The following is a 19,112-nucleotide window of genomic DNA, read 5'->3' as shown; positions in this document are numbered from 1 at the left end:
ACAGCCACAGTCCTCCAAACAGGCAGCCCAGGGGAGAATGTTTCTCAGTCACAGAGCAGCTCTGTGTGACCAATGACAGCCTGGCCTGGGGACTTACCGGGCGCTTGGTGAGGTCCCAGTTGTGGATGATCCTGGCTGGAATCACTGAGGCATCGTCTTGGTGGCAGAAGTCACAGTAATACAGGCCAGAGAAGGCACAGAGCTTGGGTCGTACAAAGGAGAAGCCAATCTGACGGGAGCAGCCTAGGGGAATGGACGGTGGGTGAGTGAGGAGTGGGCTCAGAGGCAGCTTCATGGAACAAGGGACCTGCTACAGTGGGAAAGGCCTGCTAGTATAAAGATAAGAACAGTCACAATGGGCCAGCCAGATGGCTCGGTGGGAAAAGGCACTTGCCACCAAGCCTGACGACTAAAGGACTGAGGTTTGATTCCTGGAACCCACATGGTAGAAGAGAGAACTGAGTCCTCTGACCTCCTCTTTCTATTAATAAATATACAATTTTTTTAAAGCACTCATATTTCTACCACTTAAAATAACTTTTTTTTTTTTTTTTGAGACAGGGTCTTACTATTTATGCAGAACAGGCTGGTCTTGAACTCAGAGAGACCCGCCTGCTTTCCGCCTCCCAAGTACTGGGATTAAAGGCCTGCACCATCACACCTGGCCAAACTGCTGATTATGACAGCATACTATTAAACAATGATTGCTGGGTCTGGGAGGGAGGCCGAGGGAGGAGGACTGTGAGTTTGAGGTCAGCTTAGGGTTACACAGTAAGAACCTGTCTCAAAACAAACTCACAGGAAGACATCTGTCAGGCCATGCCAAGACAAGTGGTAGGTGGCACTCAGATTTGGGCTCGGTTGGCCGCAAAGCCAGCATTCTCTACAGCCACCTCTGTGCACGGGCTCCATGGCCTGCTCACCAGTGCCAACCTGCACTGCCACCTCTCCACGGGGCTCAGAAACAAGAGCAACAAGGCGAGAACCTTGACCGGCAGTGACGGATCTGTGGAGAGAGGTCCAGCCACAGGAGTAGCTGGGGAAGCCAGCAGGAACAGCTGGACCCAGACATAACATGGAGTCCACTGAGTCTCTAGTAATGTATCTCAGGACAGTGGGCAGTGATCTCTCCATACCAGAGAGCAGCGAGAGTCAGGAGTGCCCAGGGCAAAAAGCTAACATCCAATTTCAGTGCGTAATCACCCCCTGCCTCCCACTGGCTTTCTTGCTGATCAGCTGCCTCGTCTTGACCTTCACCTAACTGTCCTAAGGTTCTGTTTCACTGTATAACTTAGCTACTGCCAGCTATTTTGCGAGGTCATGACAAAGTGTAAATAATGCAAGTGCCCTGTAAACTATGAGTTTTAACACAAATATCACTGGTTGGCATCTTCCTGGCCACAGACAGGGCAGCAATACAGAAAGCTCCCTAGGTTTACAGGTCTCAGATGGGAGGCTGGCAGGTGACAGTCACAGGGAAGAGTTCTCCTTCTAGTACTCACTCCCACGGACAGGAGCCTCCCCCACAAGAGCGGAGGGTGAGTGCTGGGGCAGGCAGAGGTTTGCAGGTGTTTTCTGCAGGAAGCTCTGCTCAGCCCCTTCCCCCACCCTCCAGGGGCTGCCACAGGCCACTTCCTTCCAGGCACTTGAAGCGGGCTTCCCTCTATGGTCCCATGGGCTCCACCCCAGCAGGACAGCTCAGCTTTCTGCTCCATTCTTCCGCAACAGGGCAGCTGACATCTCCCCTGGACAGCAAGTCCAGGGGGTGGTGGGAAGAGGTGCCAATGGAAGGCAGACAGTGGAACAGCATGAAACCGGGGCCCTCTGGTGTCATGCCCATGAGCACAGGTTCTGGAACACAATCATCAAAGTCCAATTCTGCCTCTTGCATATACTAAGAGCCTGAGACGAGACACTAGCTTTGGGCTCCAGTTTCCTCACCAATACTATAAGCAGAGAAAATAGTAGCCCTTAATTCTACAAGGATACACTGAGGAAAAAAAAAAAAAAAAAAGAATGAGATAATCCAAACGAAGCATCTGGCTTTGTGCCCTGCACAGGATCAGATCCCTCCCATGATACTGACAAGCAGAATCCTTCACATAGAACAATATGTATATGAGAAAAGGACAGAAAAGCCAACTAGGTGTGATGGCAGATGCCTATAATTCCACTACTCAGGAAGCTGAGGCAGCAAGAATTCAAGACCAGCTTCAGCTACATAGTGAGACTCAACCTCAAAAAGAAAGAAAGAAATTCGTGTGTGTGTGTGGCGTGCGCGCGCGCACGTGTGAACACACATGCCAAGGATGTGTGTGGAGGTCAGGGAACGGTAGCACATGTCTATAATCCCAGCACTTAGGAAGGCAGGAGGACCAAGAGTTCAAGGTTCTCTTCAGTTATATAACAAGTTCAAGGCCAGCCTGGGCTATATGACATGAGGGAAGGATGAGCGCCTAAACTGTGGAGCAATATACTGCCCAACACAGTGGCTCAAAGCCAGAGGCCATCTTTAAAGTTAAGTAAATGGAAAACTCAGCTCTTAATTATACAGTCACACTTTAAGCATGCAGTGGCCACATGTAACCTGTAACTACGATTGGAAAGCACAGACCCAGACGCTTTCATCATTACAGAAGCCCTACTGGACAGCACTGAGTAGCATGTCTTACAAAAGTCTGCAAGCATACATGCTTTGAAAGAATCCTATATCCCTTGCAACAAAAGTATATTCAGTGCAGCAATAACATAAAGCAGGAAGGACAGAGGGTTCAGGAAGCAGAACTGCCACCCACAGGGCCACCCAACAGTAGGTGTCAAGTGACAGGCAGGGGGCTGTCCACAGAGGGCGCTGTGGAGAAGCAGAGGCTGCAGGGCAGGCGCTACCTGCTGTATCAGCTATGGGAAGGATGAAGGCCCTGGTGGGGAGCCCAAACTGAGGACCCCACAGGAAGAAGAGCACAGCCAGCTAGGGTTGGCGGGAGGGTCAGTCAGCACCTGCGCAGAAGCAGCCCTGGGAGTCAAGGCCCTTCTCAGTGGGGATGGCCACGAGGTACTGGAGCAGGAAGCCATTCTCCCGGGTGGCAAACTTCAGCACCTCCTGACAATTTTCATCCAGACTTCCCCCGAGGGTCACAGCCTCCTCAGCTGACTCCAAGTAAGATGCCAGCACCTTTCGGACCAGGTCTCTCCACAGGGCGGCCTCCTCAGTGTTCTTGGCCTGCAGTTTCAGGACGGCTTTGGCCGTGATGATTTTGAAGAAGGCTGGGCCCCCAAGGCTGGCGTCTGGCAAGATGTCTCGGATGGTCTCCACTCCATGACTGTCACTTAGCATCTTCTCGTTATTTCTTACACGGAAACATTTTAGAGACTCCAAGGACAGGGAAAAAATGTAGGGGACCCAGGTCCGGTCTGTATACAGGTACAAAAGGGACTCTTTGATAGCATCTGGCTCTGGAACCTGGGCAGATGTCCAGTCCAGCTGCATGCTCTGGCCACCTGCAGGCTCTGGGAGCAGGGCTGAGTGAGGGGGGAGGCTGTCTGGTGGAGCCTCTAGGTCATCCTCAGGTAGGTCTGGGTACTGGACATTCACCCACTCATCCTCCTGCTGAGGACGCACCTTCTGCAGAGCCTCCCGCACACGGTCAAGCCAGTCTTCGGCCTCGTCCTGGGAGGAGGCACGCAGTGGCAGCTTCTTGCCCGAGAAGACCAACTCAAACCGTCCATCACTGTGGGCTGGCCCCACGGCCTCGCATCGCAGCAAGGAGCAGCTCTCCACACAGGTGCGCTCCTCATCACTCAGGTAGAGGCGGAGCTCCAGAGGGGACAGCTCACAAAAGAACTCCTTCCAGATGCCCATGGCGCCTCGCCGGGCTACTGTGCCCAGCTTCAAGAGGCCCCGGAACGGGTTAGACAGGCCTAGTGGAAGAAAAGCAGCACTTTAGACTATGGGCCTGTCCCTTTACAATTCAAAGCCACAACCGGTGCCCAGTGTCCTTCCATGGGAGAGTGACTGTCATTAGAAAGTGGCCCCAAGCACTTTCAAACGGGACCCCGAAAGCCAGATGGAGTGTTTTTGCGAATCTCCACCTGCCATCCCCACAGCTGGTGACCTCCCCTCCAACATTTCACTGAAAACACGCAAGTGCTCAGACTCCTCCATGGGCCTCCTCACTGCACGGCCCCGCTCAGCATCTGTACCCACACCTGCTAACTGCCTCGACTGAGGCCAGTCCCTCCCCTGACCCACTCAAGGACATCTCTCCAGCAGTTCTCTCCTCTCCAACATTGCCCCTTCTCCTTTTTCTACTGGATCATTCCTTCAGCACACATGTTGCTGTCTTCCTTCCAGGCTTAAAAACTCCTTTTCTCTTGACGCCACCTTTAACCACCACCCTGCTTCTTAGTCTCCTTTCCCAAAACCCACGAGGGACACCCAAGCATTGTCTCTGGCTTCCCTGCTCCCGTTCCTTCTTGAACCTGGTCCCATTACGTTCTCATCTCCTCATGCCATTACAACTGAGCCCTTGAGGGTCACCAAAGCCTACCTTGTCAATCCAAAAAGGCCTCCCTAAAGCCCTCACTTCTAGCCTTCATCTCCCCGATTCCTATGCCTGAAGTGCTTGGGGCTCAGTGCTGTGCCTCAGCTCCATGGCCACCCCCTCCTAGCTATTCTCACCTGCTTTAAGGGATTTATGTGAACACAGGCACACGTAAGTAAATAATACTAAAACAACGTATGTTTAAATCAGCCAGGTCATGAGATGCTCAGAACCAATACCCAAGCACGTCCTGTGGCCCATGGGCCTCAGTCCCACACACCTCATGCCTTCATACCACCATTCCCCACTCCCGTCTACCCTGGTTACCATGGCCCCCTGGACCTTCTCCTGATTGAAATGCAGATCACTTCATGTGCGCTCTTTCACCCTGAAAGTCACCTCACCTGTGAGGATGCCCTGGTCAAACCCTAACAACACTTGCCCCCCTCTGAGCACTATGGATGGCTCCCCATCATCACCATTGACCACACAACATTTACTGGTCAATTTCCTTATATTCTGATGGGGGAAGCGTAGGAAGGTTCAGGAAGATAGGACACTGTGCTAAGCACCTGGGGTAGTGCTGGACACATCGCAGATGGTACCTGGCACATTCAGAACTATCTACTGCATTAGTGGTGCTTTGGTAAGTGAGTGAGTACCTGTGTGCCTCACACTGCTCATTGTTCCCGACTCCCCGGGAACCACCCCCCAAGCAGGAGTCAAAAAGACACATGATTCTTTCTTCCAGTCCGGACTAGAGTGACAGGGAACAAACAGCCTTAATCATGAAACACTGGTTCTCTGTGGTTAGAGATTACAGTCAACCATGAGAGACAAGCCCAAGAGAAGCCAACACAGAGACCAGGGTTTTGGCAAGTCCTCTGCTGACTGCTTACCATCAGAAAATGAGAGAGAGAGAGAGAGAAGAGAGAGAGAGAAGAGAGAGAGAGAGAGAGAGAGAGAGAGAGCGCAACCTCAAGCGAAATCTGTGGGTTTGGTGACTCATGTTTTTAATCTCAGTATTCAAGAAGCTAAGGCCAGAAGATTGTGACGAATTTGAGGCCAAATTTAGGTTGAGCAGTTAAGTTTCAGGTCAACCTGTGCTACAGTGTGAGACCTTGTCTCAAAAATAAAACAAACAAAAACAACAAAACAAACAAACAAACAAACAAAAAAACAAAAAACCAGCTGGGTGTGGCAGCACAGGCTTATAATCCCAACACTCAGGAGACAAAGGCAGGTGAGTTTGAAGCCAGCCTGGTCTACATAGTTCCAGGGTAGCCAGAGCTACACAGTGAGACCGTGTTTTGGAATAACAAACAAAAACTAAACCAAAACACTCTGAGGGTTGCCATACCAACTCCAGTGTCGTCCGTGTGACATGAACAATTATGTCAATAATAGCGGATAGGAGATATGTGTCCCACGGGACTAAGCTCCCTGGAGGTCCCTGGCAGAGTGCCCGAGTTATGCTTACTTCTCAAAGAAGATATACTTCACAGATCATGAGCTCCCTGAGCTATGGGTTCTATATAACTGCTTTTCTGATAATATTCTAATTAATCTATGAAGCACAGCCAAAATTAATGAATGCTTGGGTTGTGAACTATGGAGGAAAGGGGAAGCTGGACATGGATCTTAATCAGATATAGCAGAATGAGCTTTTCTTAAAGACCCCAAGCCGCTAGATAAAGAAAGTATAAAGGTTCAGGTACTTCTAGGGAATGAACACTCACCCACTAGGAATCTCTTAGAAATCCCAACTAAAGTGATTTATGGTAGAAAACATTATCTCATAGGAGGCAGATGGTGGGCCCCTCTGTTGAGGAAGTTCATCATGGGAAACTTAAAGACTACAGCAGAACCCCTTCCCCTTACAGGTGTAAAAGTACAAGAGTCCATATTCCAGCAGGTAAAAAGGTTTATATTAGAAGAGATATGTGGTAAAAGAACTAAAGAAAGACTTAGAGAGGGTCTACAGCATCCAAATTGGCTAAATGGGCCATGGGAACCAAAAAAGTAGAAGTGCATAATAAACTAGGAAACTGCTGAGATAAGATGAAGGACACAGCTGCAACCGTAAGAAGTCTGCACAAGTCTAGGGACTGTGTTAAGTTTAGAAATCACAGACTGCTCTGTGGGTCATAAAGTTCTTGTGGGTAAAGGGATATGTCTAGCACTGATTAATAATTATGTGCTTGCTGGTTTTTAAAGATGATGTAATTGAATTATTGCCAAGCTCTTGTTGCTCCTTGTATAACTTGATAGTTTTCTTTTCTGTATATAAACTACTGATTTACAGAAGTAAAATAGCAACAGATTCAAACCACTTCTGAGTGTGTTGTCTGTCAGTCATTCGACGAATCCTTGCCTTCCTGACTACCCAAGCCCTGGTTCTCCTACCCCCGATGGGCCAGTCCGTGGCAGAGGGTTACTGAAAAATTAGTTGAGGATTATTTAATGCTTTCTGGAATTTTCAGGATGTGGAGATCAAGCCATACCATAAACAGCACGTAGAGAGCTGACACTCACAGCAGGTCTGATAAAGCCTGCTAGGGCTGCTCCTTGACCATCCAAGATAAAGGAGCCATTAGGACAGCGGGCCTTCAAGGACAGGTTCTCCTCTGAGTTACGGAAGGAATCATGGGCTCTCTGCAATCCTAAATGCCATGGTTTCATCTTCCACAGAACTGGAGACTGAACCCAGGGCTTCACCCCTTAGGTCAGTGTCTGACCACTGAGCTATATCCACAGTATGTCATTTTACTTTTTTGAAATAAGTTTATGCTAAGTTCCCCAAGCTGGCCTTGAACTCACTCTGTGTCCCATGAACGTGAGATCCTCCTGCCTCCACCTACTGAGCAGCTGAGATTCTAGGTCTATGGTACCCAGCTGGGCTTTGCCGTCCTGAATTTCATTGACCATATTTCCATTTCAGTAGATGACATAAGCTAGGAGCAGTGGCCCACGCCTGCACTCCTAGGACCTCAGAGCTAGCGCACAAAGACGGCCGTGAGTTTGAGGCCATTCTCAGCTACGCAGTAAGCATTATGAAAGCCAGGGCTATACAGAAAGAGCCTGTCTCAAAGACCAAACAGGCATCTTTAATTTTGTGATCATGTCTTTGTTGGTCCTTGTTTTTCTGAGGCACAGGTGGCCTGGCTGGCTGGTCCTGCTGAACCTCCTGAGTGCGGCATCCTGCAGGCAGTTCTGACACTGCTCTAGTGGACTGTGTAAACAAGCACAGCACCTTTCCGGAAGTGCTTCCCCGGCTGTCTACGTGTCCCCTTGCTTCTACCCTCTGGAAGGACACACCACCTGCTTGCAATGGCAAAGAGGACCGAGAGTTGCCTTTTGAAAGACACTGTCCCTGGGGACGGGACTCTGCAGAGATACCTACCCATCTGCCTCCGATGCACCACGCAGAAATTTTTATGATCTTGTGCCAGCAGGGCTGCTGGGGCTGCTCTGGAATTCCTCCAGCCTGGTGAAGGCACACACGCTTTGTCTAATGCCCCCAGGGAACAGCTCTTTCTTGGTCCTTGAGAAAAACACCTATGGAGAGCAGGCCTTGACTCTGGAGTCCCTTGCAAAGGAGATGTGAAGAGATCAGAAGCACTCTTGGGAGCATGCTCCTGGGGAGGTCGGCAGAAGTCATCTTCAGAAATCCAGCTCTTGTTTTTCTATAAGGAAAAAATAACAAGGCAGCCTTTTAAGAGTTTAAAAATATTTTGTTACAGTTCACATACAATAAAATAAAAAATATGAGTGTATATGGAGCTGGAGAGATGGCTCTGAGGTTAAGAGCACTTGTTACTCTTGCAAAGGACTGAAGTTTGGTTCCCAGCACCCACATTGGGTGACTCCCAACCCCCTGTAACTCCAGCTCCAGGGAATCTAATACCCTCTTCTGGCCTTCGTGGACATACACATACACACTCACATAGGTAAAATACAACTTAAAAAATGGGTATGCAACTCCATGTCTGGTATACTCACAGAGATGTATAACCATCTAAGTTTGGAATATTTTCATCACCCACAAAACAAACAAACCCCCTACCCACTAAGAGATGTGTCTATCTCCCAGAGCCCCTTTCTTGGGCATACACCTAGGAGTAGAATTGGTAGATTATGTTAAACTCCCTATTTAACTTGAGACTAACCCGCTGTTCTGCAAAGTGGCCATACCACTTTACATTCCCACTAGCAATGTGCGAGGCTGATATTACTAGGGAGGGAGGGTGTGCGCATGGAGGTCAGAGGATAACTTTAGTCAGTTTTCTCCTTCTGTTTTTATGTGGGCTCTGGGGATCACACTTAGGTTGCCAGGCTTGAGTGGGAAGCACCTTTACTACCTCTGAGCATTTCGCCAGCCCTCCAGTTTCCTTCCAAACTCTCCAACCTCTGTCGTAAGTCTTTCTGCCATGCTGACCTGAAGTGCTGTCTTATGTGGTTCTGATTCGCATTTCCGTAATGTCTAATGTCAAGAGATCATCCTTTCATACTGGTTATCTTTACCTTTTCTTTGGATTTTTGTTTTTAATTGGGTTTATGGTTTTGTTGTTAGGGTTGACTTTTGCCCCCAGCCCCAGAAGACCTGCTGAAATTAACCCCTCAGAGTGTGATCTTCTTTAGACAAAGTCCTTGCAAATGTAATTAATTCGGATGCACCTGTATTGGAGCAGGATGAGCCCTTCATCCAACACGACTGATGTTTGTATAAGAAGAGGAGACATAGTGTCACATGCCTTTAAACCCAGGACTCTGGAGGCAAAGACAATCTCTATGGGTTAGGGCAGCCTGGTCTGCATAGTGAGTTCCAGGCTAGACCCTGGCTCAAAACCAAAGAGAAAAGGAGATGACACACACAGAAGAAAATGTCAACTGGAGGGAGAAGCATGGGACCACGGAGGGAGGGAGCAGAGTGATGCACCTACAAGCCACAGAATGCCAAGAATACTAAGAACTATGGGAAAGAGGCAGCTCCTCAGAATCTGCAGACCTCAGAATCTGCAGAAGGAAGCAACCCCTCGGACATCTGGCTCTGGCCTCGGCTTCTAGTACGACTGAGGAACACACAGCTGCTGTCTTAAGCTATCTAATTTATGGTACTTTGTTACCGCTGTTTAGGAAACCAGTACAAGTTACAAGAGTTCTGGGCAGATTCTGGACACCAGAACTGTATCAGGCTATCTGACTGACCGATAATTTCTCCTATTCTACATTGTCTTTTTTTTTTCTTTATCCCTCTCCCTCTTTCTTTCTTTTTGAGACACTATAGCCAAGGTTGGTCTAGAGCTTATTACATAGCCCAGGCTAGCTATGGACGAGCCTCCTGCCTCAGCCTCTCAAGTGCTAGGACTACAAGTCCCCATGCCCAGCTACCGTTTTCCTTCTTCATGGTGCCTCCTGGAGTGCAGAGAGGTTTTAATTTCAAGCCCAATTTCACCAGTTTTCCTGTCTGCACTCCTGCTGTTTTATCTTAGAAGCCACTGCTGAAACTAATGTCACCAAGGTTTACTCCTACGTTTTGCTAAGAGCTTTATTAGCGCTTACATCTCTGTGACCCATTTTGAGTCAATTCTGTGTAAGATGTAAGGAAGGGGTGCAACTTGATTCTCATGCAGGGGAAATATAGGTGTCCCAGCCCTTCATGCTCTTTGGTCTTGGAGGTCGGGATGAGGGAGGTGTGGTATGTGGGGTTTAGTCCTAAATTATTGCTTCTAATTCTGTTCCCCACATTGAGAAGGCTCTTGAAGCCCCTGGCAGGGAGATGCCCCCCTCCCCCATTGTACAATGTGAGTCCGAGGCTGCTCACTGACGAGGGAAGTTGGGCATATCTGGAGCCAGTCGGCCTGTGAGAATATTGCTTAGTTCCTATTTTTCACTACTGTAAGCCCTTCTGCCTTTCTGTGCTGGAAAATGGAAGCGCAGAGGCAAGGAAGCGGCTGGTTGCACTAAGTGGCTGTCTATACAAAGGAAATGAGTCATCCAAGGGCAGGACCCGCCCCACTGCTGCTAAGTGCTACCAGTCTCGCTCTGACACTGCTATTTCCAACCCCTAAACCGAGACTGCCTTCCCTGCTGATGCAGACTGGGAGGGGGCTCAGGCTGGGGCTGCGGCAGAGGGCTGTTTGGACAGTTTAATACATTCAGATGGGATAAGACTCCTGAGGCCAAGAGAGGCAAGCTCTGATTTGGGCACTTGGGGGAGCTCTCCAGAACTGGGCCCCCAGGGCCTCCTCATGTGACTTTCAGAATTGGCAGGTGCTTCCTTCTACTAGGGACAAGATGATGTGTCAGTCAGGGTGGCTGCTAGGGACCATGCAAAACTGATCTAAACAAAGACTGTCTGGTTCACCAAGACCCAGATGATTCCCCGAGGAAAATGGGTGTGAGGAAAAGCTCCCAGGAGCCACCTGGCCATCCTGGTGACCTCACACATACCTGGGGACCCTGCCCTGTGCAAGCCCTAGGAGGAGAGGGCACTATCCCTTAGGATTCCATCAGGGGTCACCTCTCACCATCTGAAGCCTCTTCACAAGCCCCCTGCTCACGTCCTCTCATCTCCCAGGCAGCATATCACCCTATCTGGGGATATCCTCTGCTCACCTCCATCCTATAAGGCTGTTCCGAACTATCCTTTTCTTGATAATGTCAACAAAAATGCACGGCATCGAGTCATTAAAAGATAGGAGACTATTTTCATTTGCACAAGCGTGTGAAAGCCCTGTGGAGTCAATTCTCTCTATCTACCTTTATTTGGGTTCCAGTGATCAGACTCAGGTTCCTAGACTTGTGTGGCAAGTATTTTGACTCACTGAGCCATCTTCCAACCCAAAGGACTAACTCCTGACTACCCAGATGTCTTCACTGTAAAACGACAGAGGTGGGTGGAAGGATCAGGAGGGCGGGAGACGACTGTGGATTTATAGGTAGGGGGGCTTGCTTCTCTATCCACTGAGAAGAGGGAGACTACTAAGAAATGTTCAGAGTCCCCTGACCTCAAAGCAGCAACCGAGAGATGATTCCCTAGAGAAAGGCTCTGTTCTTCTCAAACCACAGTGAGAAGCGGTGGGGGTAGGTTCCATTGAGAGAGCACTGAGAGTGTTTCTGCCTCATGGGGTGGGATAGAGAAAGAATACTAGAGCAATAATGGATCACGGCAATCGCATGGTCACCATCTGTTTCCCTTTTCTCCTGCCTTCTCTGCCACCATCCCATGTCTGCCTGCTCAGGGCCTCACATCTAGCCAGCTCTGTCCCTTCAAACTGTGAGGAGATCACCACTGGCCTGGGATCTACATCATAGCAGCATATGCCACTAGGGATCCACGTCAGAGAAATGCTGCCTTGCATTATTAGGTGTCAGGAGGCTATGGTTAAGGAAGGCAATGGTCTCTGGACCATTTTCAAAGGGACTGGACTTTCTGCTCAGCTGTCCTCATTATGCCAGGCAAGGGGCCTGTATGTACAGCTGCTGGAGGGGATCCCATGGCACCAACAGATAGTGTGTGGGACAGTGATTAGGCCAGGCTTAGTCACCACCAGGAGCTCCCCCACTCCCTACACCCTTCCTCCTCAGCATTTAGCTCTGGTGTAATTACAATGTACATCATCAGTTGTCTAATCTGGTGACTGTCCCCAAAGGCCAGGGCTCTTGTCTGTCCTGTTTCATCATTGTGTCCCTAGCATCTATCATGGTGCTTGGCTCAGAGTCAATGCTTTATGTTGAATGACTTACAACAAAACATTTGAAAGGCTGAATGGTTCTCAGGACTTTAAAAGATTGATGGCGACTAGACTACTCCTGTCGTCAACAAGACAACAGAAGAGGGACTGGTGAATTCCACCTTCTAAACAGGTAGAGCAGATAACAAGGACAGTCACGGGGTGGTGCTCTTCAGACCTGGGGGTCAGAGAAGGTTGGGGCAGTGCTGAGGCACAGGGGACAGTCAGGAAGGGTCCAGGCACAGGGGGCGGTGAGGAAGGGTCCAGGCACAGGGGACAGTCAGGAAGGGTCCAGGGACAGGGGACAGTCAGGAAGGGTCCAGGCACAGGGGACAGTCAGGAAGGGTCCAGGCACAGGGGACAGTCAGGAAGGGTCCAGGCACAGGGGACAGTCAGGAAGGGTCCAGGCACAGGGGGCGGTGAGGAAGGGTCCAGGCACAGGGGATGGTTACTGTAAAAGCTGGAGCCTGTAAGGACCTTGCTTTATCTAGGGAGCTGACAGGAAGCCAGAGGGTCAAAACTCTGTGGACGGGGAAGAATTATGTTGAGAGGTCAGCTACCCAGTCCCATCATCTCTGGGACCCTGACAAGGTACTATGTCCGTGGCGAGGTACCATGTCTGTGATGAAGTACTATGTCTGAGCCTGCAAAGCAGAAGCCAGACCCTCAGCAAGGGTGAACTCAGCATGATCAAGGACACACTTGGGAGCTCAGCTAGGACACAGATAGCCACACTTCTTAAAGCATCCTTCTCTCCGCAGTCTGAGGCAGGAGCTGCAGACCTTCCAACCTTCAACATACCTTCATGATTGCCTAGTTAAGGCCTCATAAAATGCATCTTCCAGAAGTAAATCTGGAACCATCTTCAGAATGGTAACTACAAAGAATCTGACTCAGTTATACAATTACATGGTTTTCATAGTCATATTCAATACCTGGAGCTGGATAAAGCAGATGTTCACATAGAAAACTTTAAATTGGAGCCAGAGAGGTGGCTTGGTGGGTAAGGCACTTGCAGCCAAGCCTGGCGACCTGAGGTTGATCCCCAGAAAACACAGGTGGAAGGAGTAACTGACCCCAGAAGATGTCCTCTGACCTCCATGTGTGTGCTGTAGCACACTTAAGTGGCCACAAAAACTCTTGCACATGCACACACACACTCAATCAATAGATGTAAGTAAATAAACAACAAATTGACTGCTACCTCACACCAAGCACAGGGAAGTGAAAGCAGGAGAATCAGAAATGCAAAGTCATTTTAGGCTTAGTACATGATCAGCACGAGGCCAGCAGAGTCTAAAAGAGACCCTGTCTCAAAAATCAGAAAACAAAACAAAACAAAAAAAGAAACAAAGCACATGAATTCAAGTTAAGAATGTGCTGGAAGGATGGCTCAGTGGTTAAGAGCACTGGCTGCTCTTCCAGAGGACCCTGGTTTGATTCCTAGCACCCACATGGTGACTCACAACTATCTGTAACTCCAATTCCAGGGGATCCAATATCCTTTTCTGGCCTGTGTGGACACCAGGAACACATGCAGTGCGCATACATACATGCATGCAAAACACCCATACACATAAAATAAAAATTAAAACAAAATAGAATGTGATGGTGCTTCACAAAAGACAAAATGGCCTTATATAAGCAAATGAAAGGGCATTCCTTAATCGCCAGAAACATACAGATTAAGAACACCATGAACTACCACTTCTTATCCACCAGGATGGCTATAATAATAGATTCATTTGAAACTAGATAATTACAACTGTTGGTAAAGATGCTGAGAAATGCATTGGTGGAAATGTAAACTAGGCCAGCTGCTTTGGAAAACAATTTGGCAGTTCCACAAAAGGTTAAAAATAGAGTTACTATATGATCCAAAAATTCTACTAACAGAATTTTATGTATCTAAGAGAATTAAAAGCTTATGCCCATATGAAATTTTGTACACCCATGTTTACAACATTATTTGTAATATCCCAAAAGCGTTAACAGTCCAAATGTCCATCAACACATAAATGTCACATGACTTAGTCACACAATGGAAAATATTTATTACTCAGCAGTAACAAGGGTGAAGAATTGATATATGCTGTAACATGGGTGAACCTTTTTATTGGCTTATTTTTGAAATAGGGTCTTCTTATACAGAATAAGTTAGTCTCATGATCTTCCTGCCTCTGTCTCCTGTGTGCTAGGATAATAGACATGAGCCATCACACTCAACTGAATTAATTCTTAAAATACCATGCTTAGGGGCATGGGGAGACGGCTCAGTCAGTGAAATGCTTGTCACACAAACATGAGGACCTAACTTAGGATCTTCAGCAGCCATGTAAAAAGATGGACACAGCAGCCTACCTCTGGGCTCCACACATACATGTGCACATATACATAAATAGCTGAAGCCAATCACAAAACATGTCCCATTTATATGATATTTCCAGGACAGACAAATCTATTGAGACCAAACAGTGGTTGTCTGAGCTTGAGGGAAATAACTGCTAAAAGCTTCTTTAGATGGGTGACTTAAATGTTCTAAAACTATAGTGATAGCTCTATAATCCTAAATAAACCAAAACCACTAAATTATACTTCTACATGGTGTGTGAATTATACCCCAATAAGTCAGTTTAGCAATGCTTATTTTACATACCACATCTAACTCTAGACTGGCCACATTTTCTTTCTTTCTCTTTTTGAAACAGTATCTCATTATGTAGCCTTAAATTCAAGATCTTCCTGCTTCCGCCTCAGAGCACTGAGATTCTAGGTATACATGACCATGACCATCTGGGGACAGGATACATTTGAGTGCCCGATAACCACTGTTGGTTTAGTGACTGCCACATCTGACCACAAAGTTCACGATCTGGTCCATGTGAAAAATGAGTATTTTCAGAGGATATTTCAGTATATTCAGTATATTCAGGATCTTATGAAAATTTAATTTTAAGTATTAAAAAGAAAATCAAGTCTCAGTCAGGTGAGATGGCTTTTCCAAGAGTGTAAACTAGTGAATGGTGGTAGCTTCAGAACAGACATTGGACAGTGTTTGGTGCCTGTCTGTAATCCCAGCACTTGGGAGACTGAGGTAGTATTGAAAGATCACACATCAGAGGCCAACCCAGGCTACAGAGTGAGACCCTGTTTTAAAAACAAAACAACAAAAATCCAAGCAGAGTGTGGTATTAGATGGGAATCATCTTTTTCATGGAGTGGTTGTGAAGACAAGAAGAGTTATTTGTGGGACTTGATTGGCATAATGCCTGGCTCATCCCCACTACTGACACACCAAGACACATTCCCTCATCATTACTGTGCTGTTAATACTGTCCCAGTCAGGGACAGGGAAGCTAATGAGATGGCAGAACCACTCTGGCTCACCAGATGGGGAAACGTCAGTTCTGAGTCATTCCCGAGACTCCCCTGAACAGCCTTCACACTCACCGGACTGGTAGGAGAGGAAACCACAAGCTTCGGTCCAACTCTGCCATACTCCAGGGCCTTTGGCTGACCGCTCCCTTGGCCAGCTGTTCCACCCACAGGGCTGGAAGGCTGCTGGTCTGAAGTGCTCCCTGCAGGGGAAGCTTGGGCAGTGCCCAGCTGCTGCACGTCTGGGGTCTCCTGGGGAAGCAGCTGATGCTTGTGGCCATCACTTGGGGTCCCAGAGGATGCGTGGGCAGGAAGGAGCTCTGCAGGCTCCTCAAAGTGCAGATGTGTGCTGGTAGCTAGGCTGTGGAGGGAGAGGGGGGTCTGGAGCGTGGAGCTCTCTGTCTCTTGGCTTGGTCCGCTGCTTGGCACAGAGTTTACCTGGGCTTTGCTGAATTCTGACAACACCCTAGAAGTTTTTAAACAAAGAAACCCATGTGACAAGTTGATGGCTAGGATGTCCACGGCTACTGGAACAGTGGACACAGGAAGCTGCTGATATTTTAAAATCAAACCACACTGTCTAATTCCTCACTCTGTTCCTCAGCTCCCACCCAGACCTCCTCTGATGCTCCTTACTACACTAGGACCGGGGGCACAGTTGGTGGGCAGGTGAGCTGTAGGGCCCCATCTCAGGTGGCACATTCCCTGGCAGAAATGAGAACCTGATGTAAGTGGGAACTGACTCCAAACTGAACAGGCTAACTGTGGGCCTAGAGAACTTGCGTGGTCAAATGCGGTTGTGTAGACAATGGCTCTCCTAGTGTCATCTGCGGCAGAGCTTCCCAAACAGGCGGTGCCTCAGAGTGGGGCTCCTCAGTAGCTAAGAGCGGAGGCACTGAGAGTCTGCTCTCTGAGACAGGGGTGGGGGAAGTGAGGATGTACTTTGTCCATGGGACAGTCATGGGGTACCAGGACTATAGCGAGGTACAAAGGCTCCTCAAAGGTTGACTAGACAGAGAGAAGCTTCATGTCCCCCATTCACTGCTGAACTCAGTGATTTCCCACGTGGTGTGGAAGGGTGTGCACAAGCCCACAGGGTGTAACTTACTAATGTCTCCTTGTGGGGTTATTGCCCCTTGTCTCCCCAGAGGGGCCACAGAGAGTCAACAGTACTGCCATTGTGGATGTATATGTATACTTCTGGGCCTTCTGGAATGCGCCCTGGCTAGTGACTGCTCCTCCCTCTCCTGGGCTCCTGGGAATCCAAGTTACCTTTTTAAAATAAACTATTTGCTATTTCCTCTTCCACTTATAAAACACGTATGCTCTGGATAAATGCTGGTTCAGAATGCACCAAGGCTGCCTGGAGTCCAAAGATGGCATGAGTCCACCACACTGCCTTAGATGGAGCAAGTTCCCCTTAATTCGGATTGATGGAAATGATCGTAGGATAGTTCTGCTCTTGCCCACACCGTCCCAACCCCACTGACATCCCAAGACAATAGAGTCAGCGGGCGTCACTAAACCAGGCCAATACAAATTTTCATATGGATGCCAGAACATTTCAGTTGGGTAAGGGAACAATCTTTTTAACAAATGGTGCTGTGAAAAGAAGACAATCACATGGAAAAGATTAAAGTTGGATTACTAGCTCACACCCTATACAAACTTGACTCAAATGCATTAAGGACCTAAATGTAAGAGCTAAAAGCTAAAACTATAAAACTCTTAGAAGAAAATATAGATATAAGTGCATTTTTGAGTTAGGTAAAATAATGAGTTAGGTAATTCTCAGATGTGACATATAAACCATAAGCAATCAGTCAAAATAATAAACTGGACTTCATCAAAATTAAAAACTTCTGCGTGTAAGACACGGTCTTACCAGGTAACTCAGGCTAATCTTTCTGCTTCAGCTTCCTGAGTGACAGGATTATAAGCATGTACTACCATACCTGGCAAAAAAAAAAAAAATCAAACTTTTATGATTCATAAAATACTATTAAAAAAAGTGGATAGGCAGTGGTGGCACATGCCTTTGATCCCAGCACTAGGGAGGCAGAGGCAGGCAGATCTCTGAGTTAGAGGCCAGCCTGGTCTACACAAAGAGTTCCAGGATAGCTAGGGCTACATGGAGAAACCCTGTCTCAAACAACAATAACAAAAGAAGTGAAGCCAGCCTCCACAGGGTGGTAAACACCTGAATTCCGAAACTTGGAAGGCTGAGGCAAAAGACTATGAATCTTGAAATCAGCCTGAGCTACACAGTAAGTTCCCGGCTACAAAGTGAAATCCTGTTTGAAAACAACAACACAACAAAATAACAATAGCAATACACACACTCACACAATAAAAGAGAAGAAAGGAAGAGGGAGGGCTGGGGTATACAGCTCAGTTTGGTAGTACACTTGCCTATTATATGCAAAGTCCTGGATTTGATTGCCATCCTGAGGGGAGAAATAGAAATGACAACTCACAACACAGGGGAAATACTTGTACCATCCCAAACCCAGACTATATCAAAATTCCTACAACCCAGCAATAAAATGACAAATAACTGAAGCTAAAATGGGCAAAGAGATTGAAAATATTTCTGTAAAGATAACTCTAGTAAGTACATGGTAAGGCGGTCAGCATCACTGGCCACCAGGGAAATGCAAAAAAGCCATAATGATACACTACTTTATACTCACTAGGATGGCCACAATAAAAAAGAGAATAACAAGTGTTGGCAAAGATTTGGGGAAATTAACTTTTAAAAATCTGTATGTGTAGACAGGGTCTCAACTTACTATTTAGCCAAGGTTGGCCTTCAACTTCTGAGTCTCTTGTCTCTGTCTCTCATTCCCAGCTAAGGAATTAGCTCTTGTGTGTTAATAGTAAGAATGTAAAATGGTTCCATTGCTATAGAAAGCAGTTTGGTAGCTCCTCAGAAAATTAAACAGAGTTCCATGTGACGCAGCAACTCTCTCCAGGTCCACACCTAAGAGAATCAAAACATGTCCAGCCAAACTTTGGAAACGACTATTCACTATCTGTTCAACACCACCACCTTAACAGTCAGAAGTGAAGAGCAGTCCATTAACAGGTGAATGAATGAACAGATTGTGACAGGTTCACCGAATGGGATAGTACTCAGACATGATGCCTGTTATGGTGTGGATGAATCCTGAAAATATTATACTAAGTACAAGAAACCAGCTACAAAAGGCCACATGTTATATGGTTCTGTTTGTACAATGTCTAGAACAGGCAAATAGAGAGCAAATGGCAATGCATTGCCTTTTCCTTCCATGACAATAAAAATATTCTTGAGTTACACAGTAATGATCTTGCAACTAGGCATTTTGGCTTATGCTTGTAATTCCAGCACTTGGGAAGCAGAGGCAGGACTGTGATGAGTTTGAGCTAGTCCGATCTACATAATGAGTTTCATGTCAGGCTACATAACAAGATCCTG

At 47.5% G+C, this 19,112-nt stretch overlaps 1 protein-coding gene across 3 annotated transcripts in view; it reads right to left on the bottom strand.

Annotated features, from left to right (window-relative positions):
- Plekhm1 (pleckstrin homology and RUN domain containing M1) overlaps positions 1-19,112 on the bottom strand; it is a 50,688-nt gene that overhangs the window by 10,072 nt on the left and 21,504 nt on the right. For all 3 annotated transcript variants that reach the window (XR_005090387.1, XR_005090386.1, XM_028882657.2), the window contains 4 exons: positions 15,728-16,118; positions 7,945-8,227; positions 2,998-3,918; positions 98-243 (listed from right to left, as the gene is read on the bottom strand). Coding sequence is in view for 1 of the 3 variants with exons in the window: in XM_028882657.2 (XP_028738490.1) it covers positions 98-243; positions 2,998-3,918; positions 7,945-8,227; positions 15,728-16,118 (1,741 nt within the window). In the remaining 2 variants the exon portion in view is untranslated. The remainder of the gene's footprint in view (positions 1-97; positions 244-2,997; positions 3,919-7,944; positions 8,228-15,727; positions 16,119-19,112) is intronic.

Source organism: Peromyscus leucopus, chromosome 8b (genome assembly GCF_004664715.2).
Source record: "Peromyscus leucopus breed LL Stock chromosome 8b, UCI_PerLeu_2.1, whole genome shotgun sequence".
Lineage (NCBI taxonomy): Eukaryota > Metazoa > Chordata > Mammalia > Rodentia > Cricetidae > Peromyscus > Peromyscus leucopus.
The sequence above is the reverse complement of the archived record's forward strand: the minus strand, read 5'-3'. Positions and strand labels throughout refer to the sequence as shown.